The sequence below is a fragment of the Lytechinus variegatus genome, chromosome 15 (genome assembly GCF_018143015.1).
Source record: "Lytechinus variegatus isolate NC3 chromosome 15, Lvar_3.0, whole genome shotgun sequence".
In the NCBI taxonomy this organism is placed as follows: domain Eukaryota; kingdom Metazoa; phylum Echinodermata; class Echinoidea; order Temnopleuroida; family Toxopneustidae; genus Lytechinus; species Lytechinus variegatus.
In genome coordinates, this window is record NC_054754.1 from 2,180,161 (window position 1) to 2,205,856 (window position 25,696).

The following is a 25,696-nucleotide window of genomic DNA, read 5'->3' on the forward strand; positions in this document are numbered from 1 at the left end:
ATCTAAAAAAAAAATCTGACCCGAGCTCGAACCTCGAGTCCTCTGTATCAATTTCGGACCCCCCCCCCCCCAGGGGGGGGGGGGGGGGGACTCAATTTATATAATACGTGATGGGTATGTGCCACGGAGGGGACCCCTGTGTTTACATTCAAATTTCCGTTCCTATATAGGCCTAGCATTTTTATCTTATTGAGAAAAAGAAGGTTCGGAACTTCAATTAGCTTGGCTTTAAACATAATAAAGGCGCAGGTCAAATTTTCCAATGTCTGTGGAAGTTTAAAGACTGGACATAATATACGACGTGTACACTGTGAAAAGTGGATTTGAGCGGGAGGCTATAAAGTGTTTTCAATGCATTCTTTTAAACTGAAGTAAAAGAGGCGGGGGTTGGGGGTGGCAACAGTGATTGAAAAATAAAGTAATAAAATTAAACATATACATTTACCAACTGCAAGCAATCAATGAATATCATTTCATATAACCATAGTCTTTACTGGCAATTCACACGAATCAAAACAGATGTGGCGGAATTTGCCCCCCCCCCGCTCGATCTTCTAAACATACGTGAATTGGAGTGTGGGGCCGGGGCAAAACTTTTATTCCAGGTGTAGTACCCCTCCCCTCTGATCATGATCGACGCCCCTGAACATGAAAAAGATTCTCACCATGATCAACAATATCACTTTACATCAGTGTGAAATCACATCAATAGCCATCGCTTTTGGCATGGCCTTGTCAACCTTAATCAACAAAGCTGAATCATATTCTTTTTCACCTCGACCGTTAGAGACAAATTTTACACCCACATTTCACAGTCAAAATAAGGTCAGGCCTATTTGACAAAAAGTCTAGCTCAGTGTGTTCAGGGCGCGCTGAGGTTAGTTACAAGTTGAAGGTGCATAACATGGAGAACGAAGTGGTGGCTGAGATCGACGTTGGACTGGAGGAGATAAGAAATGGGACATCGGAAGGTAGGACATCTCAAGTGGCCAAGGAAAAGGCTGAAATCATCCTCTCCAGTATTCAAAGTGTCGTCACCTACGGCATCGATGATCGACCACCTTGGTACTCGACCATTGTACTTGCATTTCAGGTAAATTCTAAATCATTTACTCAGGAAAATTTTCGGAAATCATAGCCCTGGAAAGCGGGGATGCTGGGGCGCTATATAAAGCCCCCCCCTAAGATTTTCCTTAGGGGTGCTGTGTGTATCATTATCCATAGGCAGCCTGCACCCTCTGGAATTCTGGAAGATGTGAAAAAAGTGGATAAAACTAATATAACGTAATTGACATTTACATCAGCACTCCACTCCCTGAAAGTAATATTTTATCGAATTCAGCATACCCCCCCTTACATTCTTGCATTTCCCCCGTTCAGATTGACCTTTTGACAGCGTTTAGTATATACAAAGTTTATTGGTTTTGATTGCACGAGGAGCATTTGCTCTTTGGCCATTATAATTACTATGATTTTTTTATTATTTTACAATGTTCACACTGAAATCAAATACGTAGGCCTGTACTAGGGTACATAGCCTATACCTTAATATTCCAGAGTTGAAGAATTATGGGTTTTTTCTAGCCTTTATATATGGACTGGTTGAGACAAATTGTGTTCATAAGGATGGAAACCAAACGGAACATGGATAATGTCGTCAGTAATTTTACCAAGCGGCTCAAACCTAGTTTTCGGTCAATTTTCCGAAATTATTATTATTATTATTTTTTTTTTTGGGGGGGGGACATATTCTGAAACTAAAGCCCGTGATTCACTCTATTTATTTGCCAAATTTCAGATAAAAATTCGTATCATTTGGAAAATAAGGGCAGAATTTTTACGAAGCGGCTTAATAACCCCCTCCTTTGATTTTACGAACCGGCTCAAACCAGTTTCCAGCACTCGGCGCGCATTCGTCGATCGAGATAGAATTTTGAGAGCGCGATATCGGCGAAACCCTTTGACCAACTTCACATTTTCGTCAACGATTTTATAGTCTACGATCTTGCCGTCAATGTGATAACTATTTCTTGAATTGGTTTTTTGTAAATTATGAATATTTTGTCCCGGGGCCAGTCAAATATATTGCTGTACACACGCGTGACACCCCGGCCCCCCCAAAAACGCGTTTAGGGGTGTTTTTCAGTTTTGGACGCGGGCCGCTCGTGCAAAGGGTATCAAAAACGCCGATTTAAAAAAAAAGGGGGTGGGAGGGGTAGTTTTGAAAGACTGGTCAATGGTCAATCGCAGGGTCAAACGTATTTAGGGTATGCTTTTTTCCAAAGCTTTTTTTAAGACTAGCAAAACATATTTAGGGTATGTTTTTTCCCCCAAGCTTCCCCCCCCCCCAGGTCATTTTCTGGCGACAACTTGTATAGGGGCCAAAATGTGTTGATAAAGCCCGCGAAAAACATGTTTAGGGGTCACAGAGAAAAAAAAATCGTTTCGGGGGGTGTTTGGAAATAATTTGGCCGCACGTGTGTACAGCAATACATTTGACTGACTCCCGGGTATTTTGTGAACAAATTTAAGCCTGAAGAAAATTTTGAAAAGTCCACGGAGTGTTTGGCCACCCCTCATACAGTCAAACGTCAAATGAATTAATCTCTCTTTCCTATCACTGAACACAATGCTCCTCTTTACACAGATCCCATGCGGGTATCAATGTAAATAATTTATCCCAGTCACAAACCGACTCAAAACGAACCGAGTATTTGGAAATTTAATGTAATATAGGATTTTCTTAGTCTGGAGTCGGTTTTGTCGTTTAATGAGACTAAATCAATCTCGTCTATTTACAAGGATGTTCATATTTTCATGGTGGCTCAGTGGTAGAGCACCCGCCTCATGGACGGGAGGTCGTGGGTTCGATCCCCGGCTGAGTCATACCAAAGACTTTAAAAATGGGACCCTCTGCCTACTTGTCAGACGCTCGATGTATGAGAATGGAAAAAGGGCAATAATAACCATGATAACATATTATGTTATGCAGGGCCCTCTGGAACAACAGCTTACAGCTGAGTGGGTAAATAATTAAATATCTATAGTATCATTATTACCATATTTTTTTCCCCGACTTGTCCTTTATCTCAATCACAGCAACGAAAACGACTCCAGCCCAACAATTGACTTGGATGATATAATATGCAATTATAAAATAACCTAATAATTTGTTTCATTGTGGAGTTGGTTTTGTCAGGGTGCAATGAGACACGATCAACTCATCCAATCTCGACTTTTTACAAGTATGTTGTTTCATATTTTCGTTTGAATTTTCTTTTTCCCGACTTTTTCTTGATCTCAGCCACAACAACGAAACCAACTTTCAATCAACCAATGATATGCAGTTGGAAAATATATCATGGTCCTGGGATGCGGGAGTGCTGGGGGTGCTGCGTGTATTATTCTCCAAAGGCAGCACCCCATAAATTCTGGAAGGTGTGAAAAAATATAACCAAAATTACCTTCATTTTCTCGTGAAACCTTTTCTGGTTTTGCTTTTCAAATTCCTCAGCACAAATTTGATCTCCATTTAAGTGTAGTGAACACTTTTTCCCCCTTTTCAAATTGACATCACATCCCAGTAAAAAAAAACGTTTTCAGGGCCATGAATAACTTTGTTCAGTCTCGGGTTGTTTTGTCCGTTTGATGTTATTAAATCAATCTCTTCTATTTACATGTATGTTTTTCATATTTTTTTTATATTCTGTGCCAGACTTTTTTCTTCAATACTTACTCCTTTCATGCCATATATTGTATTCAAAGAAACAGCGGGAGATAAACATTGGTATTTGGCACATGCAAACAAATCCTCATTCATGTTCAATATTCTCATACAGACTGAAATATGCACTGAAACTACTATTTGTTGAGATTAATTATATAAAATCATCCATGTTCATGTCTGCCTATAATTGTCGGCTCTTATTTTTCTTCTTTTCCTCCTCCTCCTCTTCTTCTTTTTCCTCTTTGTCTGTCTTCTCCACCCTCGTTATATTATTCGTCCTTCTCTATTTCACTCTCTTCCTCTTATTCTTACAAAGTCAATCTGCATATTCTACAGTGTATTTCAGAGTTCCACAGACATGACAGAGCAAATGCATTATTGCAGCCTTTTCATTTTTGTGCTTTATGGACACAATATTTCATGCATTTTCAGATGAACGATGTTTCTGTAAAGAAAAATACACAACATAGTTTCAGCTACTGGGAATCCATTATAAATCTATAACATCAAACTAAAAGTTTTGAAATGTTGATTTTTCTGGATTTTTTTCGCTTATTCACAATAAAGTACTAAATCTCTTTGTGAAATATAATCGGATAAAATATTTAACATGAGACAAAATTGATGTTCACTATCCTGAAAATTACTTTCTGTAAAGACGTCAATTTCAATCCGTAGCAGAGTCTACATAAAGCGGTCAGCCAAGAACGCAAAATCTAAAATATCCTAACATTTAATCTATTTAAGCGTTTTCCTCTACTTGGGTTAAAAATTTATGTGTTATGTTAAGTAACATATTTATAAAACGGTGTTTTGATTTTAACTTCAAGTTCAAATACTTTCATCCTCCGGTCTATGAGGGATTAGACTAAATTATTTACTCACTGACGCGTAACGACGAACCGTACTATCACCCGGCTTATACAGTGCGTATAAAAAAACGGGACAGATTTGAAGTCTATAAAATTTTTGTTTCAAATTATGATCTCTATATTTTGGTGTCAAAAGATGCTCTGGGGTCTTATCCTTCAAATGTTATTAAAAAATTTTAGTTTCGTTCACGCTTGAGCGAACACAGAATGTTTTTGTCTGGGGTTAAAAAGGAGGCTTGCGCCAAAATGGCATCAAATGATAAACATGATGATCGGACTTCTTGCTATCAGCAGACTTCCTCTTAATCTTTACATTATCTTTGCCATAATTTTTGTATTATGCGGTCAAAATTCATTTCCAAATCTACTAATTTGCTCAAATATTTCTGTTGTTGTTCCTTTTTTAATATCCTGTTTTAGCATTGAATTTTCCTTCTTTAGGCAAGAACAATTTTTTTAAACCGAAGTATGAGAGAGCGTTTTTTTTTTTCAAATCCTTTCATTGTGTGCTACAAAGGTTATGGTGCTTGAACAGTGGCATACTGATGGGTTGGGGCTCAGGGTGCTCCCTCCCCCCCAAAAAAAAAAATCATGACCAAGAAAAAAAAGGTGGAAAGAAAATAACAGAAAACATGGAAAGTGAAATATGATATCGCTTTCTGAATATTATGTCAAAATCACAAAATTAGATATTTTAATGAAAAGGTGGAAATTTTTTTGCTTGCTCGCTTCACAACTTTTTAATACATTTTACTCGATCTGCCATATCTTGCTCCTTCAAAATTGACTCAATAAACCATTGCTCAATAAACCATAATGGTTTATTGAGTCAATTTTGAAGGAGCAATGATTGCCATTAAAAGACATGGGTCCTTTTCTGTTTAGCCTGTCAAGCACATAATTAAACTTGGTGAAGGATTCAATAACCCCTTGAAAATAGGATTCATGTCTTTTATAGGTACCATAACATGATTTGTTTCACATAATAAAAGGATTTGAAAAATTACAAATTCTCCCAATTAATAATGCAAATCTTCCTACTTGGGTTGACAAAAAGTCTTATTTTCTTACTTACATGTATGAAGGAAAATTCAAAGGTAAAAGAAGTTTAAATGAAAAACAAAATAATTCAGGTAAATAAATAAAATTGTAATGAAAATTGACAGCATGATTCGAAAATTATGGCAAATACAATGAAAAGATTAAGAGAAAGTGTGCTGATTAGCCAAAAGCCTTATTGTCAAATTTCTAATTTCTGCCATTTTGGCGCAAGCCTCTTTTTGAAACCCCGACAAAAACGTCCCGTGTTCGCTCAAGTATGAACAAAATTTATTTTTTTAAATGGCATTTCAAAGATAAGATCTCAGAGCATCTATTAACATCAAAATATAGATATAATATTTTGAAACAATTTTTTAATAGACTTTTCAAAACTGTCCCGTTTTTTTTTATACGCACTGTATAGCGCAGCTACTCTAATCGGGAGCTCGAGCAATTTAGGAATTTCTTCCTTCCGGGTACCCATTTACTATACCTGGGTGGAAAGTGGCAAATGTAGATTATCGCCTTGCCAAATGAAGCAAGTGCTGAGTTGAGATTGGAACCTAGAACCTTGATCCTGCGGTTAAATGCCCGGATATTCAATATGCTACAACGCCACTATATACGATATGTGCAGGAATTACAAAAAAAACCATGTATTGGATAAAAACGGAAACCACTGCTAAGTGTATTAAAAAAAAATGTGGAAAGTATTGTATTACCCTAAATTGCAAAATAAGAAAGGACAAACATATCGAATATGGGGGCATGAAGGAGGGGGGGGGGGGCGGTGCTGAATGCCAGATTAGGAGAGATAAAAAAAAAGAAAGTGTGATCTAAACACTAATTGATTTCCTCTGCAAAGATTGTTTCAGATCTGAGGACCTAAGTCACTAGTGTACCTAATGGGGGGCAGACTGCCCCCCCCCCGACAAGTCACGAGCAAAAAAGGAAGCGAAAATAAGGAAAGAAAAAAGGAAAGAGAAAAAAGGAAAGAGAGAAAAAAGGGGGAAGGGGAAAAGAAAGAAAGAGATTAAGAGAAAGGGGACTGCAGACTGTCGGAAAAAAAATTACTGTCGGGCACACTGGGCTGTTCCAACTGATTCGGTTTTTCAATTTCACCATCTTTTTGGCAAATGTCAATTAAATTGTACACTTTTATCGGTAAATTGTGATTTTTACGCAATGCGACTTTTAGAGCTCTGTTTACCGATAGTAAGGACGGGCTGGTCTGACCGGGACATGAAAAATGTAGAGAACAACTTTCAGGTAATATAATTATAACAATAAAAATGTTCAGCTTGCACTTCGCGCTTGCGTCCATTGATTAGTTAGAGACCGATTGATTGTTTCAATTGATTAGTTAGAGACTACAAAAAGTAGTTCTTAGACAGGAGTATCAAACATTTCAGCTCGCGCTTCGTGTTCACATATAACTGTTTATTTATTTATTTATTTATTGATATATTCATATTCCACAATCATCAAAGTACATTTCGTAATCATGTTTACAATGAAAAAAAAATGCATAACATATGCAGGATTGAAACGTAGCAATGAAATGAAAAAAGTGGAGGGGCCTACTAAAAAGCAGAGCTTGTAAAATGTAGACCCCCTATCAAAACTTTATACAAGGGTAATATGATACAAATAGAGTAAAATAATCAGCAAAATTCTATAAAATTATATAGATATAAACACTGTAACACAAATGTATTTACACTATATACAAAATTAAATATTGACTTAAAAAAATAATCAATACTACCGTGGATAAGTATGAAGTTCACAAATATTAGATTGAATCAATAAGAATTCAGGAGAATTTTTTTGATGAGTAATTTAAATCGTATAAGATTAGCTGCCTCTTTCATTTCTCTGTCCAGAGAATTCCAGAGTTTTGGTCCTGTGAAAAATACAGTTTTGCTAGAAAATACTGTTTTACTTTTAGGTAAGTGATAGTTTTATGTAAATCCGTCCTGTTCATAGTTAAATAAAATGCTTAGAATGTCCGATTTTCAGGTCAGAATACAAAAAATAAAAAACATAAACAATATATCATTAGAAACCAATTTGTTCACGGTTAGAAAAATTGCTTAGAATATCAAGTTCTTAGGTCGGAATATCAAAAATTTCAGCTCGAGCTTCGCACTCGCATCCTGTTCATAATTAAATGAAGTACTTAGAATGTAAAGTTTTCAGGTCAAAATATATATTAAAAAAATTTAGCTCGCGCTTCGCGCTCATACCAAAATTGTTTTAACTACCATCTTCTTCATAGTTAAAAAAAGGTACTTAGAATGTCGATTTTTTTCAGGTGGGGGGGGGGGACATTTCAAATTTCATCTCGCACAATTAATTATTCAGTTACAAACAAATTTGTTCATGGTTACTAAAAGTGCTGGGAATATCCAGTTCTTAAGTAGGAATATCAAAAGTTTTAGCTCGCGCTTCGCGCCCGCACGACTGATTAGATACCCATCCTGTAAAACTGCTTAGAATGTCTAGAGTCCAGTTAGGAATATCAAAATATTTAGCTCGCGCTTTGCGCTCGCTTAATTCACCAAGGAAGATACCCATCCTATTCATAATTAAGTGCACAAAATATAACGTTTTAGGTCTAAATCTTTAGAAAAAAATATAATACATTTTTTTAATAATTCAGTGTAAATTGTTAGGCACGTGCTAGTGAAAGCAAAGATGTTTTGGGGGGAGGGGTGGGGCTTGTCAGTTTTTTTGTAAACAAATTCCTGGATCTGCCTCTGGGTTGTATATAGATGAGTATTGGTCGTCGGACGTCAGTAATCGTTACTGTGGGCTGCAAAATGCAAGGCAACGAGGACTGCGAGGTGCCCTAATAATCTCGTGTATTGGTAATTTTATGACCGAATGTATAATTTCTGCACGTTTCACACCATGCAAAAAGGCTAAATTATCACTGAAAAATATTTGCTCGCTTCGCTCACTCGAAAATGAAAAACTGTAAAGTTGATATTTGGGCAATGATTATCAGCCCCCCTTGAAAAATTGTGCCTTTACGTCTATGCTTACTACCATGCAGCCCCCACCTAGTTACTCATCCTTGCCCCCCCCTGAAGAAATATGCCAGGTACGCCACTAACCTAAGTCATTTCCCCCTAAATTCCATTACCCCCCCCCCCGCCCTGGCCGGGTTCAATAATGGAATTGTTTTCACGATCGTGGCTTGATACTCGATACTTAATACTCAATTCTTGCCGATTCTGAATTGAGAATGGTCATATAAATAGGCCTACCATAATAATCTCAATTTTGAGAAAAGTTTCCTATTTCTATTTGTCTTAATTGTAGCACTTTCTAACGGATGTAGCCAGTCTGTTTTCATTCCCGCTGATCATTGGTCAAGCGATGTGTATCCAAAATGATTTGTTGATCACTTCTCAGCTTATCTCAACTATCTTCGTAGTATCTGGAATTCAGACGTTCCTACAAGCAACGTTCGGAAGCAGGTGAGGACTTGTGGTTTAAAACTTTTTTTCATAACATGAATAATAATCATTGTTAAATCTGTAAAAATTGAAATATTGTATATTCAAGCAATAACAGCAATTGCATGTGACTAATTTGAGCATATATTGTGAAAAATAAAGAAAACTTAAAAATGTCATAACTTTCTTAATTCTCATCCGATTTTGATGAGATTTTCAACATTATGCTTTTCTGATTTTTCTTTATTGATTCAAATTAACATGAATCTGAGGAGGACTTGACCTATAATTTTGCAATACAATCAGTGGCGTAACTACGGAGGGGCATGGGGGGCACGTGCCCCCCCCCATCGGCTGGCCAAAAAAAAACGGGGGAAAAGGAGAAAAAGAGGGAGAAAAGAAGAGAAACGTAGTGGGAATGAATAAATTATGTTCATTATAAATGTTAAATTATATTATAATTATGTTATATTACATAAGACGCATCTTTCATAACTTTATGAAACATTGTTTGCTCAGGGCCTATGTCTTTATTGATTCTGGTGCTCGCATAGACTGTTTAACGAGATATATAATCCTGTTGTACTAAAACCTCCCGTTTTCAAGTAAATAAACTGTACACCAAATATATTTCCTCGCTATTCGAGTTATTATTATTTAATGTAGTGACATTTGCTTCTTTTTCATGACTACTTAAAGTGATTGCCCTATTTAAGGTCTTGATATAAAACATTTCCCGTCCGTGCTAACGTTCGTATTAGTTGATTGGTGAGTCTGCTCTTCATGAATTCCTAAAATCAGTCCTTTCATTGTCCATTTTTCTGATCTCAATATCAAAAGTTTTCAGCTCGCGCTTCGCGCTCGCATCATTTGGTTAGTGAAATACTTACGATCTTAGTGAATTCCTGCAAACGAGCCATATAATGCCCCTCTTCAGGACTGAATTTCCTAAATTTTCAGCTCGCACTTCGCGCTCGCAGTATTGCATTAGAGATGCGTATGATAATCATGATTACCATGTCTACAAAAAGTGCTAAATGTGTTTAGATTTAATTCTAACTAAATCAGCAAAGGATGGTACTAACATTAGATGGCTGTGCTGAGATATGTATATTCTTAATGGATTCCTAAAATATATTCCCCGTTTGGGGTCAATATATACAAAAATTTCAGCTCGCGCTTCGCGCACGCATCGTCTGTTTAGCGAGGCAGGTACGTATCATTATAAAAATTTTGCTTATAATGCCCCTTTTTAGGTTTGAATATTAAAAAATTTTCAGCTCGCGCTTCGCGCTCGCATCATTTAATTAGTGAGATACATATCCGTTTAATGGCACTGCATATCCTTAAAATGTCTCTATTAGGTCAGTTGTATACCCGGCAAATGAGCGCGCTTCGCGCGCTCCCTAAGTGACTCTAAATTTTTGCTGGTGCCCCCCCCCCATGCCGTGACCCACGGTACACCACTAAATACAATGTTAAACTATTTATTAAACATCGTTTCGCAAGTCAATATGATTATAGTGTATTTTCCCATTATTAATATTTGATAATTTTCCACAGACTTCCTATTGTCCAAGGTCCATCGTTTGCTTTTCTTCTGCCTCTGTTTTCTCTCCTTAACCTACGAGGTCAATGCCCATCTGACCCAGGTAATTGGCTGTATCTTCTTGGATATATTTTGATGATAATAAAGATACTGGCAAGCCCCTGCCCCATCTTTACACTTCTATTGTAGTGTTCAAAAGATTTCCAAACGTCCGAATCATAATGAAAATAAAAGACAGGGATGTATATCTAAATCGATATTTGACCGTAATAAATGACAGTCCTTGAAAAAAAAAGCTTCAATAATCACTTTTAAATCAATGTAAGGTATTGAATTCATTTTAGAGATAATTATGATCAGTGAATGGCTTCAGATATTTAATTAGCTGACATCCTAATTTCAGCGGCTTCGCAGAAAATAAGAATGAATATGGCCTACCCATCTTGCTGAAACTGTTATTCTCAAAGTCACTGCAAGACTCGGTCAGGGATGGAACCCACTTATTCGATTCATAGGCACTCTAACATGAGCCACCATGCATGTCCAATGGCTTACGTTCATTATTCCGAAGGTTCGTTAATCCGAAAACGAAATAAGGTTCGTTATTCCGAAGAATTCGTTAGTAAAATAGACCTTCGGAATAACGCAATAACGAATCCTATTTTGTATTCAGATTAACAGACCTTCGGAATAACGCCACAAAATTTTCGGATTAACGAACCCCTTTTCGCTTTCGGATTAACGAGCATTGAAGTGTAGGATATTTACATGTTTCGGAATAGCGAACCTTCGGAGTTACGGACTGTAACCAATATGGGCATGATAAATTACATGGACAATATCTAGCTTTTAAATCATGGATTCCTGGGGAGCGTTTCATGAAAGGACTTGTCAGACGTTTTATCCGACAAGTACTGTTTTATGCGACAGTTACTATAGTAACAGTGCTTCTCAACCAATCAGAATCCAGGAAAGTTGTCAGATCTGACAACTTGTCGGACGAAAATATTGATGAAATGCCCCCCTTGTTATCATTAAGATATTATTATGTTCTTGCTGAATTGTTTTGTTACCGTCTGCATATTGATCTGACCAATTCTTATTCTTGTTTTAATAGCTACTGCAGGGAATTCAACCAACCTAACCATGCTAACGGAAAGCAGGCTTGAGTTTAGAGATAGAATGCAAGAAGTGAGTATTCACTCAAATCATACCAATTGAATCGATCTCGAGTCAGATTCTACATCAAATTATAATGAGTTTGTGTCGTTAAAGATCTTTAATATAGCGGAATTATCAAGAGTGTGCCTATTGATACAGTTTTAGCTGCCAAAAGCCAAATTCAATGACTTATGGTAGTCTTACGTCACATTCGCAACGAAACCGATTAAAAATTTACCAACTGATTCATCACGGAGTGAGAATATCTCACTCACTCCTGACATTTACTCTTTTGAGATTGAATTTTACCTCCCTCTTTTTTAAGGGCAAATGTCTACATAGATGCATACTTCAATCAAGAAGGGATTGGTCGGTCCGTAGTAAATCACCCCGGGAGGAGTGTAATATGAAGAGGGAGTGATTCACGAGATCAGCTCTTAGCTAGTATAAAGATTCGCCTCATCCGAATTTCTGAATAAAAAATATAAATCAATATATGTATATATATATATATTTTTTTTTGGGGGGGAAGGGGGCAAGCGATCTAAGAGTCTTAGCTTGAGTGATTACATTATGACGTTGAAGAAAAATAAGCATATTTTTCTACCCCCCCCCCGACAGTTGCAGGGAGCGGTTCTGGTTGCTTCGTTTTACGAGATATTAGTGGGCTTCACGGGCATAACAAGCATTCTGTTGAAGTTCATAGGACCTCTTACAATAGCACCAACGATTGGTCTTATCGGTCTATCACTCTTTAACGTGGCATCTTCCAATGCAAGTCAACACTGGGGCATATCAGCAATGTGAGTTACGAAAATATGTTTGTAAATTATCATTTTCAATATCAATTAATTTGTTTCCATGATTATTATCATTAATATTGTTTTAAGATTTGAATGATTGATATCATCATTATAAAATTATCATTATTCGTTTCTACCTAACTTGGCATTAATCCTCAGTACCAGGTCCTTAGGAGGGGACATTAAGCCGTCGGTCCTCTGGTTGCTTGCTTACAAGCATTCATGCTTTCTTAGCAATCAGGTAAAAAAATCACCATCACCATCATCATGAATATAATCTTCACCGTCTTGATCACAATTTTGTCCATTGTTTTAAAATACTCCTAATGTATAATCCAATAGCGCCCTCCCTCAGAAGATATACGTTTCCACTAGCTGCAGATCACCAACGCATGCAAAGCAATGGCTTCAAGGGATAACAAATCAGTGGCGTAATGCGCAAAAAAAATAGTGTGCTAGGTATGGCGCATTAATTAAAAAGTTGGGAGTGAGCAAAATTTTGATATTTTTTATAATATCAAATTTGTGATATATTTAGACATGATATCTAGAAAACAATGTCATATTTAATCCCGGTATTTAATCCTTTTTTTTTCTTGGTCGTGATTGTTTTTAGGGGGAGGGGGTTTCAGCGCCCCAAGCCCCCTTACACCCACAAATGTAATAATCGCCCACAAATGTAATAACGCCCACAAATGTAATAACACTTTACCCACAAATGTAATAACGCCCACAAATGTAATAACACTTTACCCACAAATGTAATAATTTTTGATCGCCCACAAATGTAATAACACTTTACCCACAAATGTAATAACGCCCACAAATGTAATAACACTTTACCCACAAATGTAATAATGCACTTTACCCACAAATGTAATAATGACTTTACCTACAAATGTAATAAATTTGAAGTGATTTTTGGCGAATTCGTTCTAAACTAATATCCTATAGTAATGCGTTCATATAGCACAAAAGTTCAAAGTCTTTTTCCAGACCCGGTTAATTAAATATTACAGTATAAGTCCAAGTCTTTTTCCAGACCCGGTTTTTCAAAATTATAATATACGTCCAAAGTCTTTTTACCAGAACCGGTTGTTTTAAAATTATAATATACGTCCAAAGTCTTTTTTCCAGACCCGGTTAATTCAAAAGTTATAATATACGTCGGTGAGGGGTAAAGACAACACTCTAAGCCCAAGCATTTTAAGTGGGTTTAATTTTGAAGATTGGTCTCAGCTGTCATTTTTTTTCAATATTTCTTTATCTTTTAAATAACCGGGTCCAGACGAAAGACTAAGCATAATACTCGTGTTATTCCACAAGAATAAGAATATGAGTCTTTTGTTTTTAGGATTGTTTAAATCATTTTTAAATCACCGGGTCTGGAATAAAGACAACGCTCTAAACATGTGTTTTTCTACATGCATGGTCTTAATTTGGAGGATTGTTCATTTGTTGGTTCTTAGATTCGTTGTTGGGGGTTGAGTTTTATTGATTTTTTATTCCTGAAATAATTGTGTCTGAAGGAAAGTCGATCTTCGACAATCGGTCTTCATGTTGTTCCACAGTAATTAGATATTGGGTATTCGTTTTAGAATATTTGTAAAAACTATTTTATTTTTCAAATAGTAACCAAGTCTGGAGAAAGGATGTCTGCTTTACCTACGCGTTATTACAATGTTTTGTAGGGTTAGTAGTATTATTTAAAAAAAGACATATTTTTACTGGGTGAAACTTTGGAAATTTGGTCTTAGATTCGAAGTTTTTCAGTTACTTTTTTTAATAGCCGGGTCTGGAGGAAAGAGTACGTTTTAAAACTCGTGCTATTCCACGAGAATAAGAATAATTATAAGGTCTTATGTTAGAAGATTTTTTTTCGTAACTGTTTTAGGTCTGGAATAAGGACAACACTCTAAACCTCTTTTAAAACCGGTTCTTAGGTTGAAGGTTTGTTTGGTCTTAGACTTTGATTTTTTATAATTCTTACTATTAGCGTTTTTTTTTAAGAAAAAATGGTCGGGCTGAAAGACTACGCTATATCCAGCATTAATAAGATTATGGGGTCTTTATACTGTTTTAAAACTGTTATTCATAATGTTTAAATAACAGGTAACCGGGTCTGGAGAAAAGACTACGCTTGATTCTCAATTTACTCTTAGTGCATATATTCACAATATACACCGTAGTTGAAAGAACAACAAAGACATTAATTCCACAAGTTTTAATTAACTGGGTCTGGAGAAAAGACTAAGCTCGATTCCCATTTTTTCCACAGGAATATCATTATCGTATCTTAGTTTGGACTTATATTATAAATTTTGAAATAACTGGGTCAGGAAAAAAACTTTGGACTAATTAAAATTCTTGAAACAACCGGGTCTGGAAAAAAGACTTTGGATTTATATTATAATTTTTGAAACAACCGGGTCTGGAAAAAAGACTTTGGACTTATATCACAATTTTTTAAACAACCGGGTCTGGAAAAAAGACTTTGGACTTTTATTATATTTTTTAAACAACCGGGTCTGGAAAAAAGACTTTGGACTTATATTATAATTTTTGAAACAACCCGGTCTGGAAGAAAGACTTTGGACTTGTACTTTGATGTTTTATTAACCCGGTCTGAAAAAAAGACTTTGCACTTTTGTGCTATATGAACGCATTACTATAGGATTTTAGTTTAGAACGGATTCGCCAAAAATCCCTTCAAATTTATTACATTTGTGGGTAAAGTCATTATTACATTTGTGGGCGATCAAAAATTATTACATTTGTGGGTAAAGTGTTATTACATTTGTGGGCGTTATTACATTTGTGGGTAAAGTGTTATTACATTTGTGGGCGTTATTACATTTGTGGGCGTTATTACATTTGTGGGTGCAACAAGCCCCCTCCCCCTCATCTGTACGACACTGTAGCAAATTAATCATACATTAAAAAATACTTGTTTAAATATCTTAATTAATTATCTTAATTTCTGAAGCCAACTCCTAAAAACATACATTTTGTTTGTTTGCTTGTTGACAATTTATTTTGAGTCGTGCCTGAGAATTTCGATTTGGCATATTTTTGTTTCTCTATTTTAGTACTTATATTTGGTCGATCATTTCATGAGTTACAAATAAATTTGTTTCCTCTTTTTCTTATCGCACAGGACCGTTTTTCTCATTGCGTTGTTTTCCCAGTACTTGGAGAGATTTCCAATTCCTTGCCCTGGTCCTTCGAAGTCAAAAGGAATTCGCATTTTCAGGTTTCATTTGTTTACATTATTCCCGGTGAGACGAGAGAGCAATTAATTTATATTTTATAGCAGCAAGAGCTGAGATGTTTAGAATAGGGAAGGGACCGGGTGTTTTGATAAAAGACAACATGTCACTATTTTTATCAATGAAATGATTTGTTTTATGAAATTATCATAATGGATCCCAGTAAACTGATTGGTCGAAATCTATCATGTGACAATCTAATTGAGCAGCCATTTTTTCATGTCTATTATTTCTATCAATTTGAAATCGAATAGGGTCGGTCGTCCCTGTCCATTCCTTGCATGCACCGCCCTTAATTTAGTGACGATGAACATTTCATTTCATTTATTTCCACAATAACAGCAAAGTAAATACATATTTACATCTCAACATCACTATGGAAAAGATTCAATTTAAATTACTTAGAAATAAAACAATTCAATGCATTCGTGAAAGTAGTAAAATAATCGGTAATGATCATGTAACTTAACAAAAACTCTGTGGAGGAAACCTTGAGAAAGCAGAGCTTGTGAAAGATGTTCCCTTTAATTTACATTATGGTATCATTATCCATAATTTAAATTAAGATAATTATAAAGAATGACAAATGTTAAACTATACAAAGCAGCGCGGAACCATGGGAACAGGACAGTACTTGTGACAGACAACAAAAACGTCTTGCAGTTAAGTTTTTAGATTGTAACGATTAATTTGGTTAAGCATGAGTTAGCGTTTGAAAGTGAATAGGCTTTATGAGTTCTTAATAGACTCATCCAGAGAATTGAATAAATGAAGACCAGTATAAATTGCAGGTTTCTGTTTAAATAATATACTCAATAAACATGATAAAGGAAGGTGAAGTGATGATGATATAATATTGTCTTGTGGGATATGGAAATGATTTTAAATAATAAGCTTAGCAGGGTTCGCAATTAGTCGCCATTTAATTGATACATAATACAGCTACACTGTTAAAAAACCCTGATTTTACAGAAAAATAAAAGAAGATTTTGCAGAAAGCAATACCAGAATCATTCTTTAAATTCATGAAACAGGAATTTTTCTGCAATTTAACAGAACAGGTCTGTTAGAAAAAGGGGAAATGAGTGTTTTATTTAAGGAAATTTGTAAGATTACACACACCAAATACCAATTTCCTGTAAGATTACGCAATCTGGTAAGATTACAGGTGTTCTCGAGACTCTGCTGCAGGAACTTCTTTTAGTTTAAGGATAAATTTTCTAATAGTGTAAGACGAGGGTGATATGGGTAATTTATTTTCGAAATTTTATTAGAGTGAAAAAAAGTTCGTTGGTGTGGGCTAATCTATATTCATGACTTATAATACTTATTATACGCTTTTGAATTATCAATTTTCTATCCAAATAAATTCTAGAGGAGTTAGAACTATGTTCATACAGAACTTTGTGAACACATTTCTGTTATTCATAACATTTTAAAATCCGTATTTGTATATTATTACAACTGCATAATTATTCAAGAGATAAAAGGCAATATAGAGTATTCGGATTTATTTGTTGAAATGGGAATGAAGTGAAATTAATCTTGTTCCACCGTCACAGGTTGTACTAAGCATCATGATAGCATGGTTAGTCTGTTATATTCTGACCTTGTTCGATGTATTTCCCGAGGACAGTAACGCGATTGGATACGCAGCTCGGACGGATATCAAATCAACACAACTCGAGGAAACGCCTTGGTTTTATGTACCATACCCAGGTATTAATTCTGAGTTAATTTAAAAATTGAACTCTAATTGTGTCCTGCTCAGTAGCGGACCGTGACCCGGAGGAGACAAAGCATTGGGGGGGGGGGGCACTGCATTGTTTGTGAACAATGCCGTGCCCCCCCAATGCTTTGTCTCCTCGGGGTCACGGTCCGCCACTGGTCCTGCTGTTCGTTTTGTGAACCTATCTTACGCACTAAAACATTGCCATTGATTATTTTGGTGTATAGGGGAAGGCGGGGTAAGTTATTATTTATTTACTTATTATTTATTTTGTTTTATTTATTTTATACTGCAGGGTAGGCCTGTTCAGTTCTTAAAACTGCTTTACAAAGGCGCCTATAACTTGCTACCCCCACACTGAAAGTCATCGTGACCTTTGAAAAAAACGATGTCAAATGGCTCAACTTGCCCCATCTGTGGGGTAAGTTGTGCCACAAAACTATGTAAAAAAATGTGTGCGGGAAGAACCAGGATGTCAATTTTTCACTTAAAGTCTTTTCACTTGCTAATTCTCTATAAATACTAACATCTTCTAAAAGTAAAAGAACTTTCATGTGAATTTGCCTTTCTGCCTGCAAATCAACGGCTTTTTACATTTTAATTTTTTTTTATTATACATCACCATAAGAATTACCATGGCTCAACTTGCCCCATGTTGATTTGGCTTAACATGCTTAAATTACCCCAGTCCAAACTTATTGCGATGTTTTCACATCCACACATTTTTCATGCATTCGTCATGTAAAAGACTATGACAAAATGAGAATCCATACCTGGACTAACAATATTGTTCTTATTTCTATAACATATTCAAAGACGTGTGTGGGTAAAGAGCACTTTTTGTTTCAAAGTTGAAAACAATGTGGTGAGGTAAAGGGTTATGTAATGGGTCATCAATACATGGCACCACCACAATGTCTGACCATGGACCTATGATAGGTCCATGGTCTGACTCATTCATTATTGGCCTGGGGGTGGTGGCTCAACTTGCCCCCATGCTCAACTTACCCGCCTTCCCCTACCCTTTACCACAAAGAGATATATAACACACACCTGTTCAGAAAGTGATCTCCGACTAAAGCCAAATTTTGTTAAAATTATGCGAGGGATTTTGAAAGTTTTGTTTACACTGTAGATGTCGTGCATGTTGTATGCTTCCTATAAACTACCCCATGAGTTATTTATTAGGAAAGCTATTTTAGCAAATCTCAACTGTTGTATACAATGTAATCCATATTTGTTTACAAAGCAATCATTAAACCATTATGAATGGAACATTATTTCATTAGAATATGGTAAGATAAGACAAGATAAGATTTTATTAAACTCTATCGACCCCCCGATCGGGAGAATGATAGTCTCAACAAGAACATATTTACAATAATGAATTTGCGTATAAAAAATGAACATATTTAAAATAATGAACATACGTCTAAAATGAACATATATATAATATTGAATATGCGTATAAAATGAACATGAATATGTGTACAAAAAATGAACATATTTACAATGATGAATACAATTGTTTGCATTGTAAAAATATGTGTTGCAAAAGGTTAATACAACAGCAATAAAACCCACTATAAACTAATATTTTGTTGTGTGTAACACAATTATATTCAGCGAGCTTCAGCGAGCATACTGGACACAAATCATCATTCACCGATTCTCGAGAAAATCGATTGCTACTTGTAACCTATGAGACCCGCATCTGAATTTACACAATGTAGTTGCATCAGTGTCACTTAAAATTAGGAAATATGTCTCAAACCCCAATTCTGTTTTCATCATCTTATAATTCGAACAAATACGATTAGACCATGTTGCTGCATGCCAATCTTGTTCGGGTCTATCATTTAACGCAACTTCAAGGCTTTTAGAAACCAATATGAGTCAATTCCCTTCCTTTGTGATAAGAACATGTTAACAAAACCTGTTTTCTGTATATTATATCTTCAATGCAACTCATCCATTTTGACGTGAACTGCATAGTTGGATCTTGGTGCATATTAAAAACCAAAGTATAAATCATGAAAGTGTACTTGTCTCAGAGCGTATATTTAGTGGATTTTAGTAGAGAACGTTTTAGAACTACAAAATTAGGTACATCTAGAAAAGTGTTGAAGGAGTTACATTGTAAAAACTGTGGTGTTAAAACTGACACCGATTGGTGTTAATAGAGGACCACACCCTGAGGTGTTAAAATAACACCCTAGAGATTGAACATAATTAACACCAAAGAGTGTAAATGTAACAACCACAGGTGTTGTAATAACACCTATAGATGTAAAACTAACACCACCAATTTAACACCGGTGTAAAATAGCTGGTGTGGTCCTCTATGTACACCGGTTAACACCACAGTTTTTGCTGTGTATGTGCTATTCCTTGGAGAAAAGTCTAGAAGATGGAAAATAATGGCAAATCTTACAAAAAATGACTAAAATGCTGCACAACTATTCAATAATTCCCCTATCTCTGTCTCCACATTTTATCATAAGGTCAATGGGGGCTACCCCGGATAACCGGTCCTGGTGTTCTTGGAATGATAGCCGGATGCACCGCCTCTATCGTTGAATCCATTGGAGATTACTTCGCATGCGCAAAGCTGTCCGGTGCACCGCCCCCACCTCATCACGCCATGAACAGGGGAATTGGAATGGAAGGAATTGGTGGCGTTATCTCGGCTTTCTGGGGAACGGGCGTTGGATCAACATCGTACAGCCAAAATATCGGTACAATTGGTATAACCAAGGTATTCTATATTTTACACCCATTTCTAGCATATTTCCAAATCGTAGCCCTCATACCGCCATCATTATATTCAAGAGTTGATCCAATGTTACAAATTCAGGTAAAGAAATCCTTTTAAAATCCTTAACACCAAAAAGTCAGTCGCACAGTGGGTGTTCTCTGCTGGATTCAGTGTCCTTGTTTTAGACTTTAACTTGTATAAACGGGGAGAATATGGAAATGAGCTATATTTCATGGGCACTTTGAGGTAAATATCCAAAATTATTTGAGATAAGAATTGGCCTATAAGCACAAACTTGAATATGAAATTGTTGGCAACAAGTCATTATTAACTTGTGTCCCGGGGGGGGGGGGGCCACTTCCATTCACGAGTGGATACCATGCGCGACCATGGGGTCTCGAAAAGCACCCTAAACACGTAATTTCCATGTACTGAAAATGCACCCCTTAACAAGTATTGGCGTGAGAAACCCTACCCTTAACAAGTATTGGAAACAAAACGATACTCTTGGCAAATATTCCCTGAAATGAACCCCTAAACAAGTAAAGCCTTGTTTTATTGTTACGGGTCCTGTCGGCTTTACCTTATTTGGTTTAGTACGACCCCACCTTCTACACCTCGCGCAAATAGGACTCTAAACACGTAGTGTTGGGGCAAAAAGGACATCCTTTATAAAACATTTTAATTTTGTTTTATCATCCCCGCAAATTCGACCCTAAACACGTAATTTTAGTAGCGAAATAGATACCATTTTTTCATTATTTTTGTGTTTTTGACACCCTTTTCACGTTACGTACGTAACGTGCCCTATCGTGAAAAAGACATCCTTTTTACGTGTTTTTTTGGTCGCGCATGGTATCCACTCGTCAATGTAAGTGGCCCCCGGGACTTGTGTACAACTTTCATTCCCCGACGTCTTTCCGAAGTTAAAGGGACATATCGACATTGATTTCACCTTTCTTATTTCTTTTATTTGGGGGGGGGGGTGAGTGGGAGTTGTAATCATTTTTTTGTAGGAATACAAAGAAAATTGTAAAGAACGAAAATGCATATCCATAAAAAAAATAGATTCATTTAAAATCATGTATCATCATTTTCGTATTCTTTGTTGGCTCAGGTCGGTAGTCGTTTTGTCGTTCAAGTCATGGGCGTGTTGGTAATCGTTCTTGGATTATGGCTTAAAGCCGCTGCTTTTCTGGCTACCATCCCAACCCCAGTTATTGGAGGCGTCATGATTGTCACATATGGTATGGACTACAGGCATATTTGATTTTTTTTTCACTCTTCGATATTAGACAAAAAGATATGAACCATGTACAATAATGATGATGATAATAATAATAATAGCGGCATATTTACCTAGGGTAGCCACTTCAATTCCGAAAACTGTTCTCCTAGCGGGCCCTGTTATCATTATTACCTGGCTAAGCTAAGCTACCTATTCAGGTGCAAACAGCTTTTTGAAGAATTCGTATTTACGAACCTTATTTCATTTTCGGACTAACGAACCTTTGGAATTACGAACCTTCGGAAATACGAACCTTCGGAATTACGAATGTATGCGCCATAAGCTTAGCAGAACCTACCAAACGGTATGCTTTTCACTTCGAGGTTGAATTCCAAAATTTTCAGTTTTCACAAAGTCACATTTGAATTGAGCAAAAGTGAGTTAATCGGAGAAAAAAATAGAATGTTTTCTTTTTCTTTTTAAATGTCACTGGCTAGACTTCATGTTCATAAACGGCTTTTTCTAAGGAATTTCATGAATAAAAAAAATAATGATTTATTTCCATATCTGGCAATGTATAGGCCAATAAGGGTATCGAAATAATAAACGAAGATTTCAAGTTGAATGTAAATTTCCATTTCGCTTTAAAAAACTTCTGGAAGTTTTGTTTTTCTATCTCTTTTACTAGGGATCGTGAGTGCCGTTGGTTTCAGCAATCTGCAGTATGTGGATATGAACTCCCCCAGGAACTTATTCATTCTTGGGTTCTCACTCTACATGGGGACGGCTGTTCCCGCTTTTGTCAACAGCAACCAAGACAAAATCAATACAGGTGGATTATTTGAAATGAGTATTTACACAATCTAAAAGCAAATATATAATGTACATTAATATCTCCGATGAAATGGATACAGTCCTCATCTCACTATCCGAAATCAAATTATAAGTTGAATGATAAAATGTCGTTTAAAAATGAGGGAATTGAGATCTTGTTGGGATTATTTATATATTATATTAGAGTTTAACGTTATGTTATGTGGAAGAGCCGTACGTGGTGTAGTGGTTCTGACTCTCGCCTTGTAAACAGAGGGTCGTGTGTTCGAATCCCACCGCGGTCTAGCGTCCTAACGCAAGGCGTTAATCCACACTTTGCCACTTGCTAAATGGGTACCCGGTAGGATGCGAAAGATATTGTATGTTTGATTTTGCCAGCGCCATAATGAGGCTGCGATGAATGCAAGGAATGCTCCCCAGGGAGTGGAAATTGTGCACTTTTCGTGCGGGATTGAAATGAATCCAATGACCGGCCGGGGGTAATAATATGCTGTAACGCGCTTTGGGCCATTCTGGGAAAAGCGCTTTATAAAAATTGGCTACTATTATTATTATATTATGACTTCAAAAAAAAAAAAAAATTACGAAAATGTTTCAGCCAATCAAGTATTCATTATAGGAAATGCTCCAATTTATGACGTCCTATGTCCTATGTCTTCTTTACTCGTAAGGAAGACGTATATGACGTCGAAATTATTTGCAATTTCCTACAATATACTGGTTGGCTCAAACGCATTAACCTTTGTAGTTATTTTGTTACATATTATATATATATATTTATATATATACCGTATATATATATAAAATGAGAGATTATGATTCTTATTTAATTGTAGGTCTAAAATTCTGATTAAATCGTAATTCATTATCGCAGGGTCGGAGGTTTTTGACGAAATGCTGATTATAATTCTTGGGACAAGCATGTTTATAGGAGGAGCCACTGGATTTGTACTTGATAACACAATACCAGGTTTGTATTTTTGAGATTTTCTTAATCTCTGTAGTATTGTTTTCACAATAAAGGAGACATGCGTGTGTCGCGTATGAACCAGAAAACATTATATATCTAATTACTCGTTTATAAACCAATGCAGCCCAGGGAGGGGGGGGTCAAATGTATTGCTGTACACACACGTGGCCAAATTATTTCCAAACTCCCCCTAAACGAGTTTTTCTCTGTGTGCAAAACAACCCCCTAAACAAGTTTTTCGCGGGCTTTACTTACACATTTTGGCCCCTATAAACAAGTTGTCACCAGAATATGACCCCGGGGGAAAAAGCTTGGGGGAAAAAAACATACCAAAAACACGTTTGGCTTGTCTTTAAAAAAAAGCTTTGGAAAAAAACACATACGTTTGACCATGCGATTGACCATTGACCAGTATTTCAAAACTACCCATTTTTTTGAAAAGCTTGTCAAATTCGAACTTGTACATTCGCCCTCCTCTCAATTATGACATGAATGGCAAACGCGATTTTTCTTTCTCTTTTGATAAGTGTCAGTCGTTGCAATCCAACTTGTGAATGCGACGCGTCGTAAGGAATGGTCAAGTCCAGTGTTTTTCTCCTTGTAATCGATATAGGGACTCCAGAAGTGAGGGGCCTTGTTCAGTTCCATCACTTGCAAGGAATGGAACCGGTCGATTCTAAAGGTGCTCCGGATGACAATCCCTCAGACAATAGTGACAACGCTCTTCAGAAGGAAATCGCTACATACGTCAACAAATGCTACGACTTTCCATTTGGTATGCCATTGGTCAAGAGTGTGAGTTGGACCAAGTACATTCCGTTTTGTCCAACATTTAGAGGATACAGGGTGTCACTGCCTAAGTGCTTCTCAAAGAGGGAAAAGAATGTGTGACTTTTTTTTTGTTACATCAAAAGGCTTGAGGATCATATTTAAAAGAAATAACTATACATTTATATGGTTTTTTTCTTACTAGCGCGCACATAGTTACCAGCAGTGGCGTAAGTATGGGGGGGCATGTGCCCCCGCCCCAATCGGCTGGCCAAAAAAAAAACGGTGGAAAAGGAGAAAAATAGGGAGAAAGAAAGGGAAATGAAGTGGGGTAGAAGGAATTATTGTACATTATATTATGTTATATATACATGTTATATATATATTACATTAAAATATTTTTCAGTACTTTATGAAATATAATTTGTTTAGTGCCTAGTTTGTTTATCACTCTTGGTGCTCGCATTGTCTGTTTAATGAAATGAGTATTCCTTTTCAAGAGGATTGAATAGTACTAAAACGTCCCTTTTTCAACTCAATGTACACATGATACTTCCTCGCACTACGAGTTTTTATTTTATGTAGTGACATGCTTCTTTTCATGAGTAGGCCTACTTATATGATTGCTTCCTTTCAAGGTCTGAATTCTGAATATAAAACATTTCCAGTCCGTGCCTCCCCTCGCACTAATGATTCGGTGATATATCTGCTCTTCATTAATTCCCTAAAAACAGTCCTTAAAATTCCCCTTTTTGGTTTAATCTATAAAAAATTCAGCTCGCGATCCGCGCTCGCATGATTTGGCTAGTGCAATACGTATGATCTTGATGAAATCCTACAAACAAGATTGCCCCTCTTCTGGGCTGAATTAAAAAAAAACTGGCTCCCAATATTTGATTAGTGAGATACCGATCATGTTCATGATTACAAGGAATACAAAACGTGCTTTATGTGTTTAGGGTGTAATTCTAAAAAAAAAATCAGCAAGCGCTTAGCGCTCGAATTAGATCACTATGGTGAGATATGTATGCTCTTCATGAATTGCCAAAAAATAGTCCTTAAAACGTATGTGGGGTCAATACATACACGCTCGCATTGTTTGTTAAATGAGACAGGTACGCATCATGATCACAAAATTTTACTTATAATGCCCCCTTTTTAGGTTCTGAATATCAAAAGTTTTTTTGCTCGCGCTTCGCGCTCGCGTTATTTGAGCAGTGAGATACGTTTTCGGTTAATAGCACAGTCCCTTAAATGTCTCTATTAGATAAGTATACCTGGCTATTGAGCGCAAAACTTTGGCTGGTGCCTCCCCCAATGCCGTGACCAACGGTACGCCACTGGTTACCAAGAATGTATACATCATTTCACTTTAATTGAATGTATATGATAACAGCGTTATTTATTAAATGCCTTACTTACGGGCGTAGGTGCCGAGGCCAAGGATCGATCCCTTCATGAATTAAGCTGTTTGTATATAAAGTTAAGAGTGACTTTAAGAACGACTGCTGATCCTTTCT

General features: G+C 36.4%; 1 protein-coding gene across 1 annotated transcript; it reads left to right on the plus strand.

Annotated features, from left to right (window-relative positions):
* The first annotated feature begins 768 nt into the window (after window positions 1-768).
* Window positions 769-24,338, plus strand: LOC121429329 (solute carrier family 23 member 1-like). The gene is made up of 12 exons (XM_041626336.1): window positions 769-1,093; window positions 8,971-9,128; window positions 10,671-10,759; window positions 11,774-11,847; window positions 12,439-12,620; window positions 15,778-15,898; window positions 17,452-17,608; window positions 20,123-20,376; window positions 21,494-21,623; window positions 22,293-22,436; window positions 23,313-23,408; window positions 24,022-24,338. The coding sequence occupies exons 1-12, from the start codon at window positions 905-907 to the stop codon at window positions 24,297-24,299; spliced, it is 1,872 nt and encodes a 623-aa protein (XP_041482270.1). The 5' UTR covers window positions 769-904; the 3' UTR covers window positions 24,300-24,338.
* Window positions 24,339-25,696: the final 1,358 nt, after the last annotated feature.